Source organism: Salvelinus alpinus, chromosome 16, assembly GCF_045679555.1.
Source record: "Salvelinus alpinus chromosome 16, SLU_Salpinus.1, whole genome shotgun sequence".
NCBI lineage: Eukaryota > Metazoa > Chordata > Actinopteri > Salmoniformes > Salmonidae > Salvelinus > Salvelinus alpinus.
In genome coordinates this window covers 21,575,269-21,600,112 of record NC_092101.1, presented here as the reverse complement: position 1 = coordinate 21,600,112, position 24,844 = coordinate 21,575,269, and the positions used below count along the sequence as shown (strand labels likewise).

General features: G+C 43.3%; 1 protein-coding gene across 2 annotated transcripts in view; it reads right to left on the bottom strand.

Moving 5' to 3' along the window:
* LOC139541128 (ephrin type-B receptor 1-like) overlaps positions 1–24,844 on the bottom strand; it is a 202,818-nt gene that overhangs the window by 26,244 nt on the left and 151,730 nt on the right. For both annotated transcript variants that reach the window (XM_071345388.1, XM_071345389.1), the window contains 4 exons: positions 17,111–17,235; positions 10,569–10,731; positions 7,939–8,047; positions 7,735–7,799 (listed from right to left, as the gene is read on the bottom strand). In XM_071345388.1, the coding sequence (XP_071201489.1) occupies positions 7,735–7,799; positions 7,939–8,047; positions 10,569–10,731; positions 17,111–17,235 (462 nt within the window). The remainder of the gene's footprint in view (positions 1–7,734; positions 7,800–7,938; positions 8,048–10,568; positions 10,732–17,110; positions 17,236–24,844) is intronic.

Here is a 24,844-nt window from a genome sequence, read left to right as displayed (position 1 = left end):
CCAGCTGGTCTGCGCATGCTCTGAGGACGCGGCTGGGAATGCCGTCTGGGCCTGCAGCCTTGCGAGGGTTAACACGTTTAAATGTTTTACTCACCTCGGCTGCAGTGAAGGAGAGCCCGCAGGTTTTGGTAGCGGGCCGTGTCAGTGGCACTGTATTGTCCTCAAAGCGGGCAAAAAAGTTATTTAGCCTGTCTGGGAGCAAGACATCCTGGTCCGCGACGGGGCTGGTTTTCTTTTTGTAATCCGTGATAGACTGTAGACCCTGCCACATACCTCTTGTGTCTGAGCTGTTGAATTGCGACTCTATTTTGTCTCTGTACTGGGACTTAGCCTGTTTGATTGCCTTGCGGAGAGAATAGCTACACTGTTTGTATTCGGTCATGTTTCCGGTCACCTTGCCCTGGTTAAAAGCAGTGGTTCGCGCTTTCAGTTTCACGCGAATGCTGCCATCAATCCACGGTTTCTGGTTTGGGAATGTTTTAATCGTTGCTGTGGGTACGACATCGTCAATGCACTTCCTAATGAACTCGCTCACCGAATCAGCATATTCGTCCATGTTGTTGTTGGACGCAATGCGGAACATATTCCAATCCGCGTGATCGAAGCAGTCTTGAAGCGTGGAATCAGATTGGTCGGACCAGCGTTGAACAGACCTGAGCGCGGGAGCTTGTTGTTTTAGTTTCTGTTTGTAGGCTGGAATCAACAAAATGGAGTCGTGGTCAGCTTTTCCGAAAGGAGGGCGGGGGAGGGCCTTATATGCGTCGCGGAAGTTAGTATAACAATGATCCAGGGTTTTACCAGCCCTGGTAGCACAATCGATATGCTGATAGAATTTAGGGAGTTTTGTTTTTAGATTAGCCTTGTTAAAATCCCCAGCTACGATGAATGCAGCCTCAGGGTGTGTGGTTTCCAGTTTACAAAGAGTCAGATAAAGTTCGTTCAGGGCCATCGATGTGTCTGCTTGGGGGGGAATATATACGGCTGTGATTATGATCGAAGAGAATTCCCTTGGTAGATAATGCGGTCGACATTTGATTGTGAGGAGTTCTAGATCAGGTGAACAGAATGACTTGAGTTCCTGTGTGTTGTTATGATGATCACACCACGTCTCGTTAATCATAAGGCATACCCCCCCGCCCCTCTTCTTACCAGAAAGATGTATGTTTCTGTCGGCGCGATGCGTGAAGAAACCAGCTGGCTGCACCGACTCCGTTAGCGTCTCTTGAGTTAGCCATGTTTCCGTGAAGCAGAGCACGTTGCAATCCCTGATGTCTCTCTGGAATGTTACCCGTGCTCGGATTTCATCAACCTTATTGTCAAGAGACTGGACATTGGCGAGTAGTATGCTAGGGAGTGGAGCGCGATGTGCCCGTCTCCGAAGCCTGACCAAGAGACCGCTACGTTTGCCCCTTTTACGGCGTCGCATAGGGTCCCCGGCTGGGATCAGATCCATTGTATTGGGTGGAAGGCAAAACACTGGATCCGTTTCGGGAAAGTCATATTCCTGGTTATAACGATGGTGAGTTGACGTTAATCGTATATTCAGTAGTTCCTCCCGACTGTATGTAATGAAACCTAAGATTACCTGGGGTACCGATGTAAGAAATAACACATAAAAAAACAAAATACTGCATATTTTCCAAGGAACGCGAAGCGAGGCGGCCATCTCGGTCGGCGCCATCTTTTTTTATTTTTTTTATTTTTTTATTATTATTTTTTATTTTTTTTTTCAGGTTGGGTATCACGCTACAAGCTTGGAACACCTGTATTTGGGGAGTTTCTCCCATTCATTTCTGCAGATCCTCTCAAGCTCTGTCAGGTTGGATGGGGAGTGTCGCTGCACAGCTATTTTCAGGTCTCTCCAGAGATGTTCGATCGGGTTCAAGTCTGGGCTCTGTTTGAGCCACTTAAGGACATTCAGACACTTGTCCCGAAGCCACTCCTGGGTTGCCTTGGCTGTGTGCTTAGGGTTGTTGTCCTGTTGGAAGGTGAACCTTTGCCCCAGTCTGAGGTCCTGAGCGCTCTGGAGCAGGTTTTCATCAAGGATCTCTCTGTACATTGTTCCATTCATCCCTCCCTCAATCCTGACTAGTCTCCCAGTCCCTGCCACTGAAAAACATCTCCACAGCATGATGCTTCCACCACCATGCTTCACCGTAGGGATGGTGCCAGGTTTCCTCCAGATGTGATGTTTGACAGAGGGTTCAATCTTGGTTTCATCAGACCAGACTTGTTTCTGATGGTCTGAGAATCCTTTAGGTGACTTTTGGCAAACTCCAAACGGGCTGTCATGTGCCTTTTACTGAGGAGTGGCTTCTGTCTGGCCACTCTACAATAAAGGCCTGATTTGTGGAGTGCTAATAGATGGTTGTCCTTCTGGAAGGTTCTCTCATTGGGTTCTTGGTCACCTCCCTGACCAAGGCCCTTCTCCCCCGAATGCTCAGTCTGGCTGGGCGGCCAGCGCTAGCAAGAGTTTTGGTGGTTCCAAACTTCTTCCATTTAAGAATGATGGAGGCTACTGTGTTCTTGGGGACCTTCAATGCTGCAGAAATGTTTTGGTACCCTTCCCCAGATCTGTGACTCCACAAAAAAATCCTGTCTCGGGGCTCTACGGACAATTTCTTCAACCTCATGGCTTGGTTTTCGCTCTGACATGCACTGTCAACTGTGGGACCTCATATAGACAGGTGTGTGCCTTTCCAAATCATGTCCAATCAATTTAATTTAGCACAAGTGGACTCCAATCAAGGATGATCAATCGAAACAGGATGCACCTGAGCTCAATTGCGAGTCTCATAGCAAAGGGTCTGAATACTTACGTAAGTAAGGTATTTCTGTTTTTTAATTTGTAATACATTTGCAAAACAATCTAAAAACCTGTTTTTGCTTTGTTATTATGGTGTATTATGTGTAGATTGAGGAGGAAAAAATGTATTTAATTAATTTTAAAATAAGGCTGTAACGTATCAAAATGTCAAGGGGTCTGAATACTTTCCGAAAACACTATATATATGAAGCATGTAAAACAGTATGTAAACATAATTAGTGACCAGTGTTCAATTATTATGTACATAGGCCAGCAGTCTCTAAGGTGCAGGGTAGAATGCCGGACGGTAGCCGGCAAGTGACAGTGACTAAGTTTAGGACAGGGTACTGGGCGGAGGCCGGCTAACGGTGACTATTTAGCAGTCTGATGGCCTGGAGATGAAAGTAGTTTTTTCAGTCTCTCTGCCCAGCTTTGATGGACCTGTACTGTCTCCGCCTTCTAGATGGTAGCGGGGTGAACAGGCCGTGGCTCAGACTGCTGAGGTCCTTGATGATCTTCTTCGCCTTCCTGTGACACTGGATGCTGTTGCTGATGTCCTTGAGGGCAGGCAGTGTGCCCCTGGTGATGCGTTGGGTTGAAACCGCTAAAACCCTCATACATGCATTAATCTCCTTCCATCTTGACTACTGCAACTCACTTCTCTCCCGCATCAACTCAAGCTCCCACCATAATCTCCAAATGGAGGGTTACAATTCTGCAGTTCGACTCCTCATCCACACTAAGACCTGGTAGCACATCCCCCCCTGTCCTCCGTGAACTCCACTGTCTCCCAACACATTGATTACAAGATCCTCCTTCTAAACTACAAAGCCTTCACCACCTTGCCCCCCACTTACCTCTCAGACCTCTTTCTCCCCTACCAACCAACACGCACACTCCATTCCACCTTGTTATCCCCAGGTCGAAGCTCCAGAGCTTCCGCGACAGGGCCTTCTCCAGGGTTGCTCATAGGCTCTGAATCTCCCTCCAGCCATCCATGACTCAGAGGCCATCACTGCCTTTCAGTCCCTCCTAAAGCCCCACCTCTTTGACAAGGCCTGCCCTTAAGTCCCCCCCCCCCCCACACACACACACACATACACATACAAGCAAAGAAATACACTACTAAGACACTCCTCTCTTCACCATACCGAGCAGCAGTGGTGTAAAGTACTTAAGTAAAAATACTTGAAAGTATTACTTAAGTTGTTTTTTGGGGTATCTGTACATGTCACGACTTCCGCCGAAGTCGGTCCCTCTCCTTGTTCGGGCGGCGGTCGACGGTCGACGTCACCGGCCTTCTAGCTATCGCCGATCCACTTTTGATTTTCCATTTGTTTTGTCTTTGTTTTACACACCTGGTTTCAATTCCCCAATTACATGTTCATTATTTAAAACCCTCTGTTTTCCCCATGGTTTTTGTATTTTTGTATTTGGTATTACGACATGTTATTGGAAATTTTGAGTAAAGTTACTTGTGTTACTCATCTCTGCTGTCCTGCGCCTGACTCCTCTGCACCAGCTACACCCAGACCACTACAGTACTTTACTATTTATATTTTTGCCAACTTTTACTTTTTACTTTTTACCCCATACATTTTCCGCAGACACCCAAAGTACTAGTTACAATTTGAATGCTTAGCAGTACAGGAAAAAGGTCCAATTCACACACTTATCAAGAGAACGTTCCTGGTCATCCCTACTGCCTCTGATCTGGTGGACTCACTAAACATAAATGCTTCCTTTGTAAATTATGTTGGAGTGTTGGAGTGTGTCCTTGGCTGTCAAAAAAAAGTCATAAAAAAGGAAATTGTGCCATCTGGTTTGCTAAATATAAGGAATTTGATGTATAGTATTTCCTTTTACTTTGTACATTTTAAATCTGATACTTTTAGACTTTTACTGAAGTAGTATTTTACTGGGCTACTTTCACTTTTACTTGAGTCATTTTGTATTACGGTATCTTAACTTTTACTCAAGTTTTTCTTTTCATTTCTACAATTGTAAAGCGACTTTGGTTCCTTGAAAAGCGGTACATGCAGTAAGTCCCGTGAAGGCGGCTCTGTGTTTCCCCGAAGCGGGCAAAGAAGGTGTTTAGCTTGTCCGGGAGCGAGGCATTGGTGTGGCACCGATTTATAATCTGTGATTGTCTGGAGTCCCTGCCACATACATCTCATGTCTGATCCGTTGAATTGCGACTCCACTTTGTCCCTGTATTGTTGTTTTGCCTCTTCGATTGCCTTACGGAGGGCATAGCTGGTCTGTTCGTACACGTCCATGTTTCCAGTCACCTTGCCATGGTTAAATGCAGTGGTTCGTGCTTTCAGTTTTGCGCGAATGCAACCATTTATCCACGGTTTTTGGTTTGTATAAGTTCTAATCATCAGAGTGGGAAAAACATCCTCTATGCACTTCCTGATGAACTCAGTCACTGAGTCAGTGTATACGTCAATACTATTCTCAGAGGCAGCCCAGAACAATTCCCAGTACTCGTGATCAAAATAATCTTGAAGATTCTGATTGGTCAGACCAACATTGAACAGTCCTTACCACAGGTACTTCCTATTTAAGTTTCTGGCTATAGGAGGGGAGGAGCAAAATGAAGGCATGATCTGATTTGCCAAAGAAAAATCAAGCCTAACAGTGCATCAAAATCACAAATAGATTTGGCTTGAATGTTGGTGCTTACACACTGGTGCCTCCATTTGAACTGTGATGATATGTATTTCTGTAAACAAAACTGTCCTCAGACATCCCCTTGATATTTTGCTGATCAAATTATTAGATTGGTTTCTTTTACCTCTAAGCAAGTTGGACAAAGTCCCTGGTAACCAAGCAGAAGACGAGCAGACCAAACAATGTTTTTGATCCCAGGGACATATAAGATGATTAGAGTGACTCCAAACATTGCAACGTAAGAGAGGGAAACGCGTCATAACACACACTAAGATGAAAAATTCCAGGAAATATCACCTCCTGCAGTAGACATCCAATTTTAAGATTCAGAGAGAAATAAATAAGATCCCACACACTGCACTTGCACAGTATCAGTATTTTGTGCCAACATTTTGGCCTCACAGCCTTCGTCATAGCTTCTATGTTTCGTCAAACTGTTATTTAACATTTCCTATGCACCTGCAAAGCAATCCCTAAATGTGTGTGTGCATTTCACTTTTATGATTGAGAAAAAAAATGAAGTAAACTTAATTATGAAAACCCAGCCAAAGTTTCCGGTTTAAGGTCAAGGTTAACTATAGATTTGTCTGATATCTGCCTCTTTCTACTTATATTCTACACTACAAAAATGGAAGAATAATGGAACTATTGAAAGTAAAGGACAATTAGACGTGTTGACTTGAGACCATCTATTCTGTGGCTCTTGTGGGGATCAAGGCTTGGTTCTCAATGGAACAGGATCGGCTCATTCTGACAAAGTCCTAATTGCTTTGAACCAATAGGATACTCAGATTTAATAGACAATTAAGTGAATCCAAACACACTCAAATGAGAGGATTTACTCAGGCGCCGGGGGAAGAGAAACAGCTCACCATCCCATAATGGGTTTCTTGGCAACCTGCACTGACTGTACTATTAAAAGAGTCTATCTGCACAGCGGCCAAATCTTTTCACACCACATGTGCAGAATCTATTCAATTTATGATCAGCAGCATATAATTTTATGTCTTGTTTAAACGACAAACAGTTTATATATTTTATCTTCACCTGTGCTGTGGCACCATCTTTTTATGGATGGCTGAGAGAAATAATACATACAAATGTAAACATTCTCTGCCTCTCTGATCTGAGTGTCCATCAAACAGAATGACTGTTAATCCTGATAGAGAGCGAGAGAGAGAGAGAGCGAGAGAGAGAGAGAGAGAGAGAGAGAGAGAGAGAGAGAGAGAGAGAGAGAGAGAGAGAGAGAGAGAGAGAGAGAGGGATCTTGACATTGACATCATGTTTTTACTGTTGCTCCCTTGATAAACAACAAAGCCATGTAAAACCATTCTGCTCCATAAGAGAGAGATAGAGAGAGAGAGAGGGAGAGGGAGAGAGAGAGTGGGAGAGAGCGAGAGAGGGAGGAGTAACTGAACAGGGCAACAAGACTCGTGGGAAATTCACCCTTAATTAGGCCGGATTCAGAATCCATGGTAACAGATTGATCTGTGAAAGGTCAGGGCCATGTAGGCACTCGATTGGCAGCAAGTTATCCAATATTGATCATTTTAGCTGTAAAACGGTGAAACTTGTACATACATTAGACGCTATTCCCTGACCACTGCCCTGGTCCAGGTCCAGAACCCACTGTATGTAGGAGACGTGTGTGTGTGTGTGTGTGTGTGTGTGTGTGTGTGTGTGTGTGTGTGTGTGTGTGTGTGTGTGTGTGTGTGTGTGTGTGTGTGTGTGTGTGTGTGTGTGTGTGTGTGTGTGTGTGTGTGTGTGTGTGTGTGTGTGTGTGTGTGTGTGTGTGTGTGTGTGTGTGTGTGTGTGTGTGTGTGTGTGTGTGTGTGTGTGTGTGTGCTTGCATACATGTGTGTGCGAGAGAGAGAGCGAGAGAGAGTGGAAGAGAGAAAGAAAGAAAAAGAGAGAGAGCATGATACAAATTCATAATGAGTACATTTACAAGGTGTATCTCATCCTAAAGCACTGTGTTAGGATATCTCAACTCATCCGGCACCATTGTATAGAATCTATGTACTGGAGAGGAATAGGTAGGCAGGGATGAAGGAGGATAGGTAACGAGCTGTGTCTTAAATAGATAATCTGTCAAAATAGCCAGGATGTTATATAAGGGCCAGACTGGGATGATGGGAGTCAGATGTTGTGTGGTGCCTCTGGTGTAGTCACTGGTAGGAGAATGTGTGAGTGGGAGGGTCCGTGGGGGTGTGTGTTGTGTGTGTGGGATGGGATGAGAGCTTTATGCTTACCTCTGCCTGTACTGTAGTGCTGCAGTTTGTCACTGTATATAGTCTCCTTCATGTATGATCTCTTCCTGCAACAAAGAATCAGCAAAAGACGGTTATGTAACCATATTTGACAATATTAAGGCACTGCATTAAACGTTTGTAATATTAACATTTAATTCCGGGGGGGCATAACCGTTGATCATATTCCTGGTATATGGTGGTTACCTGCTGCAGACGATGGAGATGGCCACCAATGATACAAGGAAGACCACTCCTGCAGCCGCTGAGCCTGCAATCAAAGGCAGCTGCTCCCTCAGCTCCGATTTATACTCATCTGCAACAACAGAGAGAGAGAGAGAGAGAGAGAGAGAGAGAGAGAGAGAGAGAGAGAGAGAGAGAGAGAGAGAGAGAGAGAGAGAGAGAGAGAGAGAGAGAGAGAGAGAGAGAGAGAGAGAGAGAGAGAGAGAGAGAGAGAGAGAGAGAGAGAGAGAGAGAGAGAGAGAGAGAGAAATAGAGAGAGTTGAAGGCAAGGTAAAAGAGGTCAGAGAAGAGGTGTGAAAAGTGAAGTGGTGAGAGGAGAAGAGAGGAAAGGATCGGAGAGAAGAGAAATAGGAGTATTGGAACAGTTAAATGGTATTGGGACAGTGTCAAAAGTGTCTCTACTGTGAAACACATAGACATGTGGGCTAGTATCTGTGCAGACAGACAGTCCCTCAGTGACACATTGCTTCCTGACACAGCTAATCCCCTTACACACTCAATAGGAGTCAGAAGAACGCCTGCTAATCTCAACACAAATGCTTTATCACGTGTCAGAGGGAGAGTTAAGAAAGTAAACAGAAACACCATACCTTCATATGTATAGATCGGATTAAAAGGATGTGTTGCTGTTCTGTCATTTCCAACAGAATCACACATTCTCCAGTATTTATCTATATTCATGTATATAACCATTCATATTGTGTTTTGAATGAACAGCACCCTTTTTCATATTCTGTAGTTTTCATATGGGTTATAATTGTTTATACCATTTTGTGGAAGCTTTCAAAATAGCTCCTAGTGATAACAAATATTTTAGACTTATTTTGGTGCAACATTTGCATAAAAGCTTTATTTTGTTAACTTTTTATTGGGTTCAGAGTTTTATAGTCTCATGACCAGACAACTTTTCTAAGACTGATGACTCAACTGTTTTGGGGGGGAACGGATGCTGCTGCAACCCCAAGACTTCGGCAGGCGCTGCTGCTAGAGATCCCTTAATGAGCTACACCACACTGTGAGCATGCAGGGGCTCTCTGTTGGCTGCTTTCCTCCACTACACCATGCAGCTGTGCCACCTGCAAAGACTCACTATGGCTAACACCTCAAATGTGCAATTTCCCCGAACAAATGGAATTAGTCAGAGCCATATATTTATTTTCTACAGTGCCTTCATAATTTATTCACACCCCTTGACTTTTCCACATTTCGTTGTGTTACAGCCTGAATTTAAAATGGATTCAATTTAGATTTTGGCACTGATCTACACTCAATTCCCCATAATGTCAAAGTGGAATTATGTTTTTAGAAATGTTTACAAATTAATCAAAATGAAAAGCTGAATTGTCTTGAGTCAATAAGTAGTCAATCCCTTTGTTATGGCAAGCCTAAATAAGTTAATGAGTAAAAATGTGCTTAACAAGTCAGATAGTATCGACTATACAAAAGCAGACATTGAATATCCCTTTGAGCATGGTGAATTTATTAAACTTTGGATCGTGTATCAATACACCCAGTCACTACAAAGATACAGGAGTCCTTTCTAACTCAGTTGACAGAGAGGAAGGAATCTGCTCAAGGATTTCACCATGAGGCCAAAAGTGATTTTAAACCAGTTACAGAGTTTAATGGCTGTGATAGGATAAAACAACAACATTGTAGTTACTCCATAATACCTAAATGACAGAGTGAAAAGAAGGCCTGTACAAAAAATATATATATTCCAAAACATGCATCCTGTTTGCAATAAGTAAAACTGCAAAATATGTGGCAAAGAAATTCACTTTTTTGTCCTGAACACAATGCATTATGTTTGGAGCAAATCCAACAAAACACATAACTGAGAACCACTTTTCATATTTTCAAGAATGGTGGTGGCTGCATCATGTTATGGGTATACTTGTCATCAGCAAGAACTAGGGAGTTTTTTTGGGATAAAAAGAAAAGTTCTAGAGCTAAGCACCTGGTTCAGTCTGCTTTCTAACAGACACTGGGAGACAAATTCACATTTCAGCAGGACAATAAGCTAATACTCAAATCTACACTGGAGTTACTTACCAAGATGACATTAAATTTTCCTGAGTGGCCTACAGTTTTACAGTTTTACAGTTTTGACTTAAATCGGCTTGAAAAGACTTGAAAATGGCTGTCTAGCAAAGATCAACAACCAACTTGACACCTTTTTTTAAATGATGATGAAATATTATTCCACTTTGACATTACAAAGTATTTTGTGTAGATCGTTGACAAAAAAATTACAATTAAATCCATTTTAATCCCACTTTATAACACAACTATATGTGGAAAAAATCAAGGGGTGTGAATAATTTCTGAAGGCACTGCGGATACATGGCTCTAGAAGGAACTACTTTAATCCAGACATTGACTTTGGAATATGTATATTAAAAATAAATCCTAATATCAAGGGAATAACTGTTTAATAAAAACAATTCACCACCTGCTCTGCGTCGACACACAAATGTATTGCAGTAATGATAGTTAATGTTTGAAGTTATTACTATATCCAATCTCCCACACCCAGTCCATAGACACAAAGACCCGCATGGCGGTCACACACACACGCACACGGAGCATACCATCTGTCAGGGTTTGGAAGCACTGCTTGCTGCTGTATTTGCCGAAGCCTGCCACCGTCCTGGCACGGACCTGTACCACGTACATGATGCTTGGCCTCAGGCCCTCCACACGGGCAGTGTTGGTCTGGCTCCGCACCATGGTTGAATTCAACTCAGTGTGGTCCTGTAACAATCAGGGAGAGATCGAGAAAGAGAGCTAGAGAATATTACATCTGTTCATCACACTGGGCCTGCAGCCTTTAGGCAGTGGAGTAACAACTCGAGTCAACCCCTAATCCTAATACACACTACATACTGCCCTGTGGGCTTAGATAACAAAATGGCCCTTATTCCTCTTTATGTTTGTGTATGAGATTATACTGGATGGTGGATATCCACATTGGCCTCCACTGTTGTAATCTTTATACAGCCATAGAGGGGAATTAGGCTTTTCACATACATACACTATAGAACTTTATAACTCTTTTAATTTGGTCACATAAAACCAGAAATAGGGACATCGAGCAATGAGTGAGGTGTTGAGAAAAAAAGAGTTCCAAACAACATCCCCATATTAGATCTTTCATCATGTGCAGCATATCGGTAGCTGATCCTGGTTTTAGAATCCATGCATAGACGTATTCATCATCAATCATCAACCAGAGTTGCCACACAAATCTCTCAATTCAGATCGTTGGCTCATCACAACACACCTTTTCACTGGCATTGTGTGTACTTAGAGAGCTCATGGCATTTGCTTTTCTTTCTCTGTTTGCTTTAATCCCTCTCTGTCTGTCTCTCTTTCCAGACTCTTTCCTCTGTGGAGGGATGAGAGCAAACAGGAGCAGGAGGTGGAAAAACACTGAGACATGTCCAGGTTCGCATCAGACCAGAGTCAAGGGATACAGGGAGAAAATATATTGTGTGAGAGGTGGATTGTATGCTCATCTTTTTACTGAACACATGTACATGTTCAGCATGTGTTTAGTAAGTGTTTAGTGAGAATGTGTGACTTGGTATGTGGCAGGTTAGGTCTGCTGGTTTGTATAAAGACTGGACACATTTTTAGTATCTGGACCATACAAACTGTAAGTATCCTCCATGGTGGTAATTTATAAAAGGAAAAGTGTGTGCAGACACACAAAAACAGCCAACCCACAGAGACAGAGAGAGACAGAGGAAGGAAGGTAACACTCCTCAGCTAATGGAGGCTCTGACCTTCCTCTATCAGAAGAAAAACACTGAGCAGAAATTAGATGCAACTTCACCCCTGAAATATAGCTGCTTCCTCGCTCAGCGCATGCACTGCCTAAATGACAAGGTCCAGTGCAGAATTAGATATGGGGGACTTTGTATAATGCCTGGAATTCCTTAAATGCCCAAGGCCACTTATCTCTCTTCCCCAGAAATACCCAGTGAACCGCCCTTTACAACCACTCCCAATTCCATCCCTCTGAAGCCCCAACCCATCCTCCCCTGGCCTTATCCCCGCCTGGCCTTCTTAAAGATTTGTGAGGGGTGGAGTCTCCCAGAGCTGCGGAGGGGGACTGTGAACTTAACTCTCAACAGCCTAGCAGTGTTCAGCCTGGCAATGTTCAGCCTGGCAATGTTCAGCCTGGCAGTGTTCCGTGGCACTTCAGTCAAAGCTGACGGATGAAATATGCCTCGTTGGCCCTTGCCATTTCAATTTCAATAGCAGAATCCACCTTGCCATCACGCCAATATTCTCAGTGCTTATCATCACACCAGCTTTGACGCTCAGCAAGAAGGCCAAGATGAAATCCACTACCTCAGCAAAGGCTAGCAAATGGAATTCTCCTCACACATGCGAAGAATGCGGAATGGGGTTTGTACTCGGACCGAGTAGAGCATTACATAATAGGATATTGTGACAGGGAGTGCTGACATTATCAATGTGCTGTCCCATCGGGAACCCACCTCTTCTTCATTGTCTGCACAGAGCAGGAGGAAGAAAAAGACCTTCGGTAGAATAGAGATTTTATATCTGCTTTCATTGGCCAATTGGTGCAATCCAGGCCCGATCCCAAATCTAAACCAACCCCATGGCTCCAGACATTCCCTGGAGAGTGCAGCTGAGTGACTGGCATTAAACACAGAAATGCTGGATGGGGGGGGGGGGGGGTGGTGAAACTAGGAAGACAGTGGCAGGACAGGAAACAGCGTGTTACACTGGCCCTCCATACATAATTATCAATTTCAACAAGCATGAACCCTATTCGAGGGCTGTGTTTTTTTTGTATGAAAGATATGTAGTAATCCGCAAAGCATCATACACTACGGTGGGACTCTGATGACTTCATGATTTCAAAAATAACTTTCAATCATCTTTACTTTTAGCTCTGACACATTTTGCTGTTGCCCAGACAGAGGTGATAAAGCCATCATATTAGGCAGACCAGGTAGATAAAACAAGTATGGAAATAGAACAAAGCGTTCAGACTCATATTCCTGCAATTTTATCCAGAATTCTCTCCATTATTTTCCGTGGGGGAGTGTAACCTGGTCCTGGGGTAATAGTAGGATGTATTATTCTCCTTCCGTTGTGTGTGTGGGGCCATCTTTTCTGACTCTCCACCCTGAGGACTCTGGTTCTCCTCATCTCTTCTTTGAAATAGAGCTGCGGTCCAGGTAAATATCCCTATCCCTATCTCCACGATATTACTATTGTCTCTCTGAGGAAATTCGTTTGTTCAACACTATGTTGTGTCTATGGAACCACTGTGGGAGTCCTGAAATGAAACACGGTACAGAACCACCTCAAACAAACCTGTGACTTCCACTGTGATGAAAAAGGTATGTCTTTATATTGAAATATTTGACTCGTTTCAGGAAACTAGGTGTATGTTGTGCATAGCTAAACTCAGCAAAAAAAGAAACGGCACTTTCAGGACCCTATCTTCCAAAGATAATTAATAAAAATCCAAATAACCCCACAGATCTTCATTGTGCAGGGTTTAAACACTGTACCCATGCTCCCATGCTTGTTCAATGAACCCTAAACAATTAATGAACATGCACCTGTGGAACGGTCGTTAAGAAACTAACAGCTTACAGACGGTAGGCAATTAAGGTCACAGTTGTGAAAACTTAGGACACTAAAGTGCCTTTCTACTGACTCTGAAAAACACCAAAAGAAAGATGCCCAGGTCCATGCTCATCTGCGTGAACGTGCCTTAGGCATGCTACAAGGAGGCATGAGGACTACAGATGTGGCCAGGGCAATAAATTGCAATGTCCGTACTGTGAGATGCCTAAGACAGCACTACAGGGTGACAGGATGGACAATTGATTGTCCTCGCAGTGGCAGACCACGTGTAACAACACCTGCACAGGATCGGTACATCCGAACATCACACCTGCAGGACAGGTACAGGATGGCAACAACAACTGCACGAGTTAAACCAGGATCGCACAATCCCTCCATCAGTGCTCAGATTGTACGCAATAGGCTGAGAGAGGCTGGACTGAGAGCTTGTAGGCATGTTGTAAGGCAGGTCCTCACCAGACATCACCGGCAACATCGCCGCCTATGGGCACAAACCCACTGTCGCTGGACCAGACAGGACTGGCAAAAAGTGCTCTTCACTGAGGAGTCGCGGTTTTGTCACACCAGGGGTGACGGTCGGATTCGCGTTTATCGTCGAAGGAATGAGCGTTACACCGAGGCCTGTACTCTGGAGCAGGATTGACTTGGAGGTGAAGGGTCCGTCATGGTCTGGGGCGGTGTGTCACAGCATCATCGGACTGAGCTTGTTGTCATTGCAGGCAATCTCAACACTGTGCATTACAGGGAAGACATCCTCCTCCCTCATGTGGAACCCTTCCTGCAGGCTCATCCTGACATGACCATCCAGCATGACAATGCCACCAGCCATACTGCTCGTTCTATGCGGAATTTCCTGCAAGACAGGAATGTCAGTGTTCTGCCATGGCCAGCGAAGAGCCCGGATCTCAATCCCATTGAGCACGTCTGGGACCTGTTGGATCTGAGGGTGAGGGCCATTCCCCCCAGAAATGCACGGGAACTTGCAGGTGCCTTGGTGGAAGAGTGGGGTAACATCTCACAGCAATAACTGGCAAATCTGGTGCAGTCCATGAGGAGGAGATGCACTGCAGTACTTAATGCAGCTGGTAGCCACACCAGATACTGACTGTTACTTTCCCCCCATTTGTTCAGGGACACATTATTCAATTTCTGTTAGTCACATGTCTGTGGAACTTGTTCAGTTAATGTCTCAGTTGTTGAATCTTGTTATGTTCATACAAATATTTACACGTTAAGTTTGCTGAAAATAAACGCAGTTGACAGTGAGAGGACGTTTCTATTTTTGAGTTTACTTCACATTTGAACGTAAACTTTATTTTTTTATCAAAACGTGTTTTTGGCAGAGATGCCTTCTGGGACATGTGATCTTTCATGTCTCTTTATAACAAACTTGTATGTCATTTGTAAATACAAATAAAATTGTTAAACTACGAGCCTAGCTGGTTTAGCCATGGAAAAAGGCCGCTTTCCACTAGCCATGATTTGACATGCCGAGAGATGAGTTCTGCCATGTAGAGTATGATAGCTAAGGAGATGGAGAAAATTCTTGCGTTTGATTGCAAATATGCAGACGGAGTCGACAAGAGAACACAGAAGGCTCCGAATTACATCTTCAAACTAAAAGCAACCATGGCATATGTGACAGAGAGGGAGAAACGTCCATCCATGTATACGGGTAAGAGAGTCTAGCTAGCAACATTTTCAGATATTACATGTTTCTAGTTTGTCAGAAAGTGAACTGTTAGCTAGCTAGCTAATGTTAGCTAGCTAGCTAATGTTAGCTAGCTAACATTGAACCTGGTTGGTTAGCTACCTGCAGGTTCATGCAGGGTAGTAACATTATGAGTTAGGATTATGGTTCATTGTTTACCTAGCTAGCTACATGTCTAAACAAAAGACAAGTAACTATTGTCTTTTGCAAGTAACTATTTCAATAGAATGTTTATGATGTCTCTGCGACAACTGTCGATAGAAGTAGTTGGTAAATTCACAGCCTTTGGTCTTGAAATCTTTGGTTGTTTAGTACATGTGAATCCTTAAAGAGATGGTTGGCGCTCAAGCTTAAAAAAGTGTGAACGATGCTGAATGGGTGTAGACAAAGAAGAGCTCTCCAGTAGGTACCAAAAAATTCAAGGGCCATTTTCTCAAAAGTGAGGTTACAAATGTATCAACTTTCAAAGCAGAATTACTTTCGCATTGTTCCTGCTGATTGTCCGCAGGCCTACAAAAAGGTTTCCCATCCCAGTTGCCCATCCCTGGCTTAGGGGATGGAGGCAGACACACAAATATAGACATAGACTGATGAAAACAACCCCGTCCATTAAAAGTAAAAATGCTAAAATTGCTAGTTGTCTTTGACATACAGAACACTCAATATCTTTAATGCAACTTAGCCTGTTTAAATAGGCCAGCTAGCCTCCATCTTCTTGTGCTCTCAGAACTGGACATAGGAAGTGCTCATTAATAACAACCTTTCACTGATTGAACAGGAAAACAACTAAGTCATCAGAGGACAGAGAGGGTTTTGACCAAACTCTCTGAAAGAGCACATTTGACAGCATTATGTTGGATAATATACAATATTACAGTAAATGCAGGCTTCATGAGTGTACAGTGCTGTCAACACAGCCTTTTCAATAGAAACCACAAGTGACATCGTATCCATGAACTCCATAGGTATGACCATACTATATCAGAGAGGAAAATACGAGAGCCAGAGAAGGATACGGACAGAAGACTGTAGAGGTGCAGCAGGCAGAGAGACAATGAAAAGGAAATGGAAACAACAATGAAAAAACAGTGTAAAACAGAGTGAGAGAAAGAGGAAGTGGGGAGATATAGAGGAAGCTGAGAGAGACAGAGGGAGGTTAGGCCAATGGAGTGGATATAAGGTTAGCGAGACCACAGGGCAGCCCTCTCTAAGCATGGGGGAAGATGCATATTTACTACCTAATGATATAGAGTTGAAAGGCTATGTGTGCTGCCTCTACTCAGGGGGAAAAAGGCTGTGTGGAGGAGCCACAGGTCAGACAGGGTTGGCGAAAGACCCAGACTGAGAGGACACCTTTCACACAAAATAGGTCCAAGCACGCCAGTATCCTAGCAACCCTGTGCTCTGTGCTCATCCAAAGGAGACGCCGGTTAAACGCAATTAATGGATAATTATCATGGTTGCAAAGGCATTCTCAGATGCACACTCGCCAAGGTAACGAGGGGAATGACTCAAAAATCAGAGGGTACAATAAAATTAGAGTAAACGTGTCAAGTATAATAACACATGAATATTGAGTCCCATGGGGGAAAGGATAAAGGCATAAAGGCTAATATTCACAGCAAACTTGGTAGACCAATACCCGTCCAGAAGATTCACCCAATAGAGACAACCTTCTGGGTGTCTTTCCATTGAACGTAAAAGAGATGCCTCTGGTGGACATAATGATCTGCTCGTGTATTTGAGTTCTTATTACAGACATTAATTATTCAAATGTTGTCTTACCTTTTCATAGTACCTCAGTTCATAGTCCAGGATGATTCCATTGGGCTGCTCAGGCTGTGGCCATGACAATGTGAAGCTCTTCATGGTGGAGCTGACCTGGTGCATGATGGGAACCATGGAAGGAGCTAAGGGAACAGACAGATGGGGCAAGATCAACTGTATGGATGCTTCCTTACTCTTTAGTATTGCAACCATCCTACATGTTTGATCAATGTTATGAAATAAAGGCCTTCTGTGCTGAAACTGTATGAAAAAACATGCTTGACTGAAGAGTCCCAATTAATTGAATGGCTTTCAATTACGTATGATGTCATCATACCATTCCGTTAAGCAGTGCTGAGGTATCCTTGGTCATAGTATTTCTATTACAACAATTCTATGGCATCGAACTGAGCTCACTTTATAGCACATTTGATTTGCAGCCCTCCTTTCCCCTTACAGACAGCAATAAAGTTGAAATGCCCATAACATGTTTTATGAATTAAACCCATTCAGCCCATTCAATTTCCTCCCTCTCTCTCTGCTACCACCACAATCCCCCAGGCCACCATCTCCAACAACCCATCATCTTAACCCAGGGAGGGTGGAGGGCACGACAGCAAGCCCTCGACCAGGGATGGAGAGAGGAGGGTAGGATATTACCCCCATAGCACCTAATGGTGTATCTGTTTGTATGAATGTCTTACATCCCGGCAATTCTATGTGACTGAGCATCCTTACTGTAGCAGCAGCAGGGAGAGATGTTGGTCATGTTAAGCGGTTGTCTGTGCACTGCTGCTCTGGCTAAAAGAGGGGAGGGGATAGTCATCAGTCAGCGAGAGGAGGCTCTCTGGCTCTCTTTCACGCACCACTGCTCCAGCTTTGCGCCGCGTTATCAATACGCTGAGCCTGGCTAGCGGTGAGGCAGCAGTCTACAGGCCCCCAGCACTTCCTGTCATTCACACTGTTTCAAATGTGCTGCTTTCCTTGCCTCAAAGGGCTTTTTAATCTATTCAATTAATTTTTTTTTTCATTTCATTTGCTAATTTGGTTTTTGGACTATGAGATATGGAGCTATGTTTTAGTGAGTGAAATTCTAGCTAAGTGGAATGGAATCTGCCTAAAACAAATGTTATATATTTTTGGAGCACACAGGGTTTATGGTGAGGGGTAAACGAATCAGGCCAAACCCTATTATTTTGACAAGTGAGTGAGTGAGTGAGTGAGTGAGTGAGTGAGTGAGTGACTGAGTGAGTGACTGAGTGAGTGACTGAGTGAGTGACTGAGTGAGTGAGTGAGTGAGTGAGTGAGTGAGTGAGTGAGTGAGTGAGTGAGTGAGTGAGTGAGTGACTGAGTGAGTGAGTGAGTGAGTGAGTGAGTGAGTGAGTGAGTGAGTGAGTGAGTGAGTGAGTGAGTGAGTGAGTGAGTGAGTGAGTGAGTGAGTGAGTGAGTGAGTGAGTGAGTGAGTGAGTGAGTGTACTACATTTGCCGGTCCCCACAAGGAAAAATGCTATTTTAGCGGTTAGGTTTAGGGTTACAATTAGTGTTTGAGGTTTAGGTTCAGGAGTAGGGTTCAGGAAAATAGGATTTTGAATGGGAATCAATTGTTTGGTCCCCACAAGGATAGTAAAACAAACGTGTGTGTGTGTGTGTGTATGTGTGTTCCCCATCCTCTCTAACTGTGGCTGGCACTAGGCTGAGTGAATTAGGAGCCAAATCAGAAAGGAAGAAAAAACACTGTTAGTTCTCTAAGAAAATAAATCTGCCACGCTAGGCTAGACTTCATGCTCAGCTCAGAATTATGGCTGTCTGAGTTACAGCCCCAAAGCGGATATTTAAAAACTCTACAAAAAAGCCATCCGACATTTCCTCTACCTCTAAGTGTGGTGACACATCCCTCACATAAAAAGACATGCATCTGGCTTGTTGCTCTTTCAACTGCTGTTGACTGCCTCAACCTCCACTGGCAAGCTGTGAAATTCAATAGTTTGCTGCTATTATTGACAATGCATGTTATTTTTCTGATTGTCATGCTGAAACTATCAATACGATGTTGCCCCGTATAAAAAAAAGGACTCCAAAATCTCCATAAACAATGACACTGAGTGAGGCCGATGCTAAGTTACTACACTGACATTGATGTCTTCATCATCATTTTTGAAATATTGGGCTTCCTGTAACCGATCAATTTTTATTGGCTGAAGTAAACTAGCAGAGCTCTCAAAAGGCCTGCCTCAGCGTGTTGCTCTTTTTATGTCTCCAAGATGTGTGTGGATTTACAAGGAGAGAAACATGTAGAGGAGGATTTGAACAAGCAAGATAAGGGTGGTAAAACTGTCAGAGTTCCAATCTCCCGAACACCCGCATTCCTCACAAGGTAAGAATGTCCCACAGGAGACCTAAAGGACGAAGCAGGATCTCCATATTCCAACACTGTTTCCCACAAGAATAAGGCAGAGCTTGTTGGAGGAAAAGTACAGTGATTCTTCACATATATCAGATAAAGCAATGTTACCTTTTTGTCAGATAGTCTTCATCATTAGGAAAGTCTCATTACAGCCAACGTTTAATGTAATGTTGATGATGACCCTGTTTCCTTTACCAATTTGGATTCAAGCTACATTAAATAAAAGTATTTCGGTTGTACTACAAAAAATATTTTCTCATTCTTTCTCTGCCTTTTCTTTCTGTATGCATTGCTCTGTCTGTCCCTCTCTCTCGCTTGTTCTCGCTCGCTCTCTCGCTCTGTGTGAATGTTTTATAGCTCTAGATAATGCCTCTACTCAGACAGAGGAAGAGTGGAGCATCAGGGATCCCTCACACAGAGACAGATAGCCTGTTATCTCGCCTAGTGCAATATTTCCATCTGTTTCTTGTTTTCTTATTTACCAGATGTTGGTTCAGATGCAATTTCCAAATGTCCTTATAGGGCACAGGAGACAAACTGACCAAAACACAAGAGAAAGGCTTTCTGTGTTAAGATATTACATATAGCTAACTGCCAGTGGCTACTGTAGCTACACTTGTACCTTGATGTTATTCTGTATTTTCTTGAGGTGTTTACTCATGTGTATACGGTTCCAAAGAATACAGTCACTGCAAGCCTTTCCTGTCTCATCTTATTTATTTTTTAATTACCCTTATTTTACCAGGTAAGTTGACTGAGAACACATTTTAATTTACAGCAACGACCTGGAGAATAGTTACAGGGGAGAGGAGGGGGGATGAATGAGCCAATTGGAAGCTGGGGATGAATAGGTGGCCATGATGGTATGAGGGCCAGATGGGGAATTTAGCCAGGACACCGGGGTTAACACCCCTACTCTTATGATAAGTGCCATGGGATCTTTAGTGACCACAGAGAGTCAGGATACCCGTTTAACGTCCCATCCGAAAGACAGCCCACTACAAGCGCAATGTCCCCAATCACTGCCCTGGAGCATTGGGATATTTTTTTAGACCAGAAGAAAGAATTCTTCCTACAGGCCCTCCAACACCACTTCCAGCAGCATCGGATCTCCCATTCAGAGACTGACCAGGACCAACCCTGCTAAGCTTCAGAGGCAAGCCAGCAGTGGGATGCAGGGTGGTATGCTGCTGACGGTGTCATGAGTGAATGAGCTGTGGTAAGAAAGGACAGACCCCTATGACTCTGCAAAATACTGGTGACATGGAGGATGGGACTGGCTGATGTACTGATTCTGAATCTTCACAGATTCAAAACGCCAGGAAAATATATTCCATGAGAAATGTAAATGCAGTTTTACTACTGTAGCAAGCAGTGTTTATGAATAAGGGTCTGAAGCTGTTCAATGATTAGTACTGTTTGTGAAAGAGCTATGACAACTTCTGGCCAGACATATCCTACTACCCATGGAACAGTAGACATGTTTTACATTTCCCTGAGGGGAGTGTGTGTAAAAACCATTCCCCTGAGCACACACTGTCATGGGCTGGAGAGAAGCCTCCACTGGGCGCCAGTGCCCGCCACACCACCTCCATGCCAGCATGAGAAGAGTTTGGGGTTTGAGTGTGGAGCCCCAGAGTCTTGCCAGAGTAGAGGGTTTGGCACTGTTCTCTGTGAGCTTCTATCATCCACTAGTGTCAGTTACTCTGCCACAGTTCTGGAAGAGTAAGCAGACCTCAGAGTGTACATGTTAATATGTTGCCCACATTAGCTGATTTATTTCATGTCATTCAATCTGCACCTCTGACCCACTCTCCTAAAGACTTTCTCAGACTACAGTTGAGAATGCATAAACCGTAAAAGGCAATGGTAAAATGTGTAATATCATATTTTACATTTAACTGAAAGGTTCTAATAAGTAAGCTGGTCTTTGGTTGGTGGTAAATCGGGTATGCATGAGAATACACACCACTGTGTCTGAGAGGAGAGGAGTTACAGAGCGGTGCATCAATCAGGGTTCCTGTCAGCTCTGTCACTCCAGCCTGAATAAGGTCTAATGGCCCCTTCACTGAACCACAACTAACTATCTCCTCAACAGAGATTTCCTTTACTCTGAACTGTCGGGGGGGCACTATTTGAACCAACCTCCCATCCCCTGTGACTCTGTCAAAAGGACAGTGGTGTACACTCACACCATTACCCTTTCAATATAGCCCAGGGGTCTTCCAACCTTTTCTTGCCCCCTCCCAGGCAAACCGGTGACCCAGGGACCCCCATCAAAAAATCCACGTATTGTCTTATCAAGTATAAAAAAAAATTGCTGACCCCCAGCAGTAGTGCTAGAGTTCCACAGACCCCCGGTTTAATAACCCTGATCTAGCCAACTCATTCAGCTAGAATCCTTAATTGAAACAGTAACAAAGCGTTCCCCCCGCGGTCTCTGCCGCTGTTTCGCTAAAAAGCTAAGGGATGGGGCTGGAGAAAGGCTATACAGTGTTTGTTTACACTTAAGATGTTTACACTTTGTAGTAAAACTAGCTTATATTTTCGGTTCTGATGGGGTACGGCAGTTGAACTAAGCTCATGAGGCATTTATAAGTTATATTCTTCAAGAATCAATGGGTTTATATCATAAATATTTACATCCAAAGATGGATGTAGCAACTAAGGATTCTAGCTTTAAGGTAACTAGCTAAAAATCCCATCTCCTCCATTGCCTCTCAACTCCTTTTATTCTAAACATGACAGATTTTTCACTACAGAGCCATGACATAAACTCCTTCTCAGGGACAGCTGAAATGGCCCAATTACCTGGCAACAACACAATGGCTCTGACCACTTTTCTGAAGTGAAATTAAAAGCTACTTACGCATTACAACTGCAGCTGTTTTTACAAAAGACAATGGCATTGGCTATTTGGTGTATCTATTTATTTCTTTATTAATCTATATCCATCTGTCAAGTCGAACACTTACCTTGTCAAGCAATATGATGGGGTCTATTAACTCTACTAGGTAATAAAGGCCATTTACGTTCTCATTTCCCCCGCATTGCTCTAATGTGAAGCTATCAAACGACAGAACGTTCCATTTTGGCCAGGCATTAAATCTGTCTACTTGAATCCTGTTTCTACAAGCCAATGTTCAGAAAGTATTCATTCCCCTTAACTTATTGTACATTGTGTTATGTTACAGCCTGAATTCAAAATGGATGAATAGATTTTCTTTCTCACCGATCTACACATAATACCCCATAATGATAAAGTGAAAACATATTTGACATTTTTGCTCATTTATTGAAAATGAAATATCTAATTTACATAAGTATTCACACCCCTGAGTCAATAGAATCACATTTGGCAGCGATTACATCTGAGTCTACGAGCTTTTCACACCTGGATACTACAATGTTGGCACATTATTCTTGAAAAAATTCTGTTAGTTGGTTGTTGACCATTGTAGGACAGCCATTTTCAAGTTTTGCCATATATTTTCAAGATGATTTAAGTCAAAACTGTTACTAGGCCAGGGAATATTCAATGTTGTCTTGGTAAGCAACTTGTATATATTTGACCTTGAATTTTAGGTTTTTGTGCTGCTGAAAGGTGAATTTGTCTCCCAGTGTCTGGTGGAAAGCAAACTGAACCAGGGTTTCCTCTAGGATTCTTCCTGTACTTAGCTCTGTTCCGTTTCGTTTTATCCTAAATAACTCTCTAGTACTTGCCAATGACAAGCAGCCACCACCATGCTTGAAAATATGAAGAGTGGTACTCAGTGATATGTTGTGTTGGATTTGCCTCAAACATAACGCTTTGCATTCAGGACATAGAGTTAATTACTTTGCCACATTTTTTGCAGTTTTACTTTAGTGCCTTATTGCAAACAAGATGCATGTTTTGGAATATTTTTATTCTGTACAAGCTTCCTTCTTTTACAGGTTGCTGACCAATTCTGCTATTTTGTGTGTGTTTTTAGGCGCTTTATTTTTAAAAAAAATTGTACATAATGTTTCTTCCATCGTTTCTTATGACCGAAAAGAGCTGCAGGACATCAGAACAGCGATTACTCACCTCGAACTGGACGAGTATTTTTTATTTAATGAGTTGGACGCGAAGGATATACAGTACTGCTCCTCCCGGACCAGGTCCAATATCCCGGCATTCGTATGAAGAGGAGACGTTGTTACAGAGGTTGAAGATCCAGATGCATGGTGAGACTGCATCAGCAAGTGGATAGTCCGCCTTTACCCTCCATTCTACTGGCAAACGTGCAATCACTGGAGAATAAACTGGATGAGCTCCGTTCAAGACTATCCTATCAACGGGACATTAAAAACTGTAATTTCCTATATTTCATTGAGTAGTGGCAGAACAAGGACATGGATAATATACAGTTAGCTGGGTTTTCCATGCATCGGAAAGAAAGAACAGCAGCCTCCAGTAAGATCAGGGGGGTGGTGTATGTGTCTTTGTCAACAACAGCTGGTGCACAATCTCTAATATTAAAGAAGTCTTGAGGTTTTGCTCGCCTGAGATAGAGTACCTCAAGATAAGCTGTAGACCACACTATTTATCAAGAGCGTTTATCTATATTCTTCGTAGATATCTATTTACCACCACAAATCGATCCTGGCACTAAGGCCGCACCCAACGAGCTGTATAAGGCCATAAGTTACCAAGAAAATGCTCATCCAGAGGCGGCGCTCCTAGTGGCCAGGGACTTTAATGCAGGAAAACTGAAATCTGTTTTACCTCATTTTTACCAACATGTCACATCTGCAACTAGAGGGGAAAAAACTATAGCTCACCTTTACTCCACACACAGCGTTGCGTACAAAGCCCTCCATTTGGCAAATCTGACCATAACTATATCGTCCTAATTCCTGCTTACAAGCAAAAACTCAAACAGGAAGTACCAGTGATGCACTCAATATAGAAGTGGTCCGATGAAGTGGATCCTTAGTTACAGGACTGCCTGGCTAGCACACACTGGAATATGTTCTGGGACTCAGCATGGCATTGAGGAGAATATCACATCAGTCACCGGCTTCATTAATAAGTGCCTCTACGACATCGTACCCACAGTGATCGTACGTACATATCCCGACCAGAAGCCATGGATTACAGGCAACATCCGCACTGAGCTAAAGGCTAGAGTGTCCCGCTTCAAGGAGCGGGACACTAATCCGGACGCTAATAAGAAATCCAGCTACACACTCTGACAAAGCATCAAACAGGCAAAGCGTCAATACAGGACTAAAATTGAATCCTACTACAAGGGCTGTGATGCTTCTTGGATGTGGCAGGGCTTGCAAACTATCATGGATCACAAAGGGAAATCCAGCCGTGA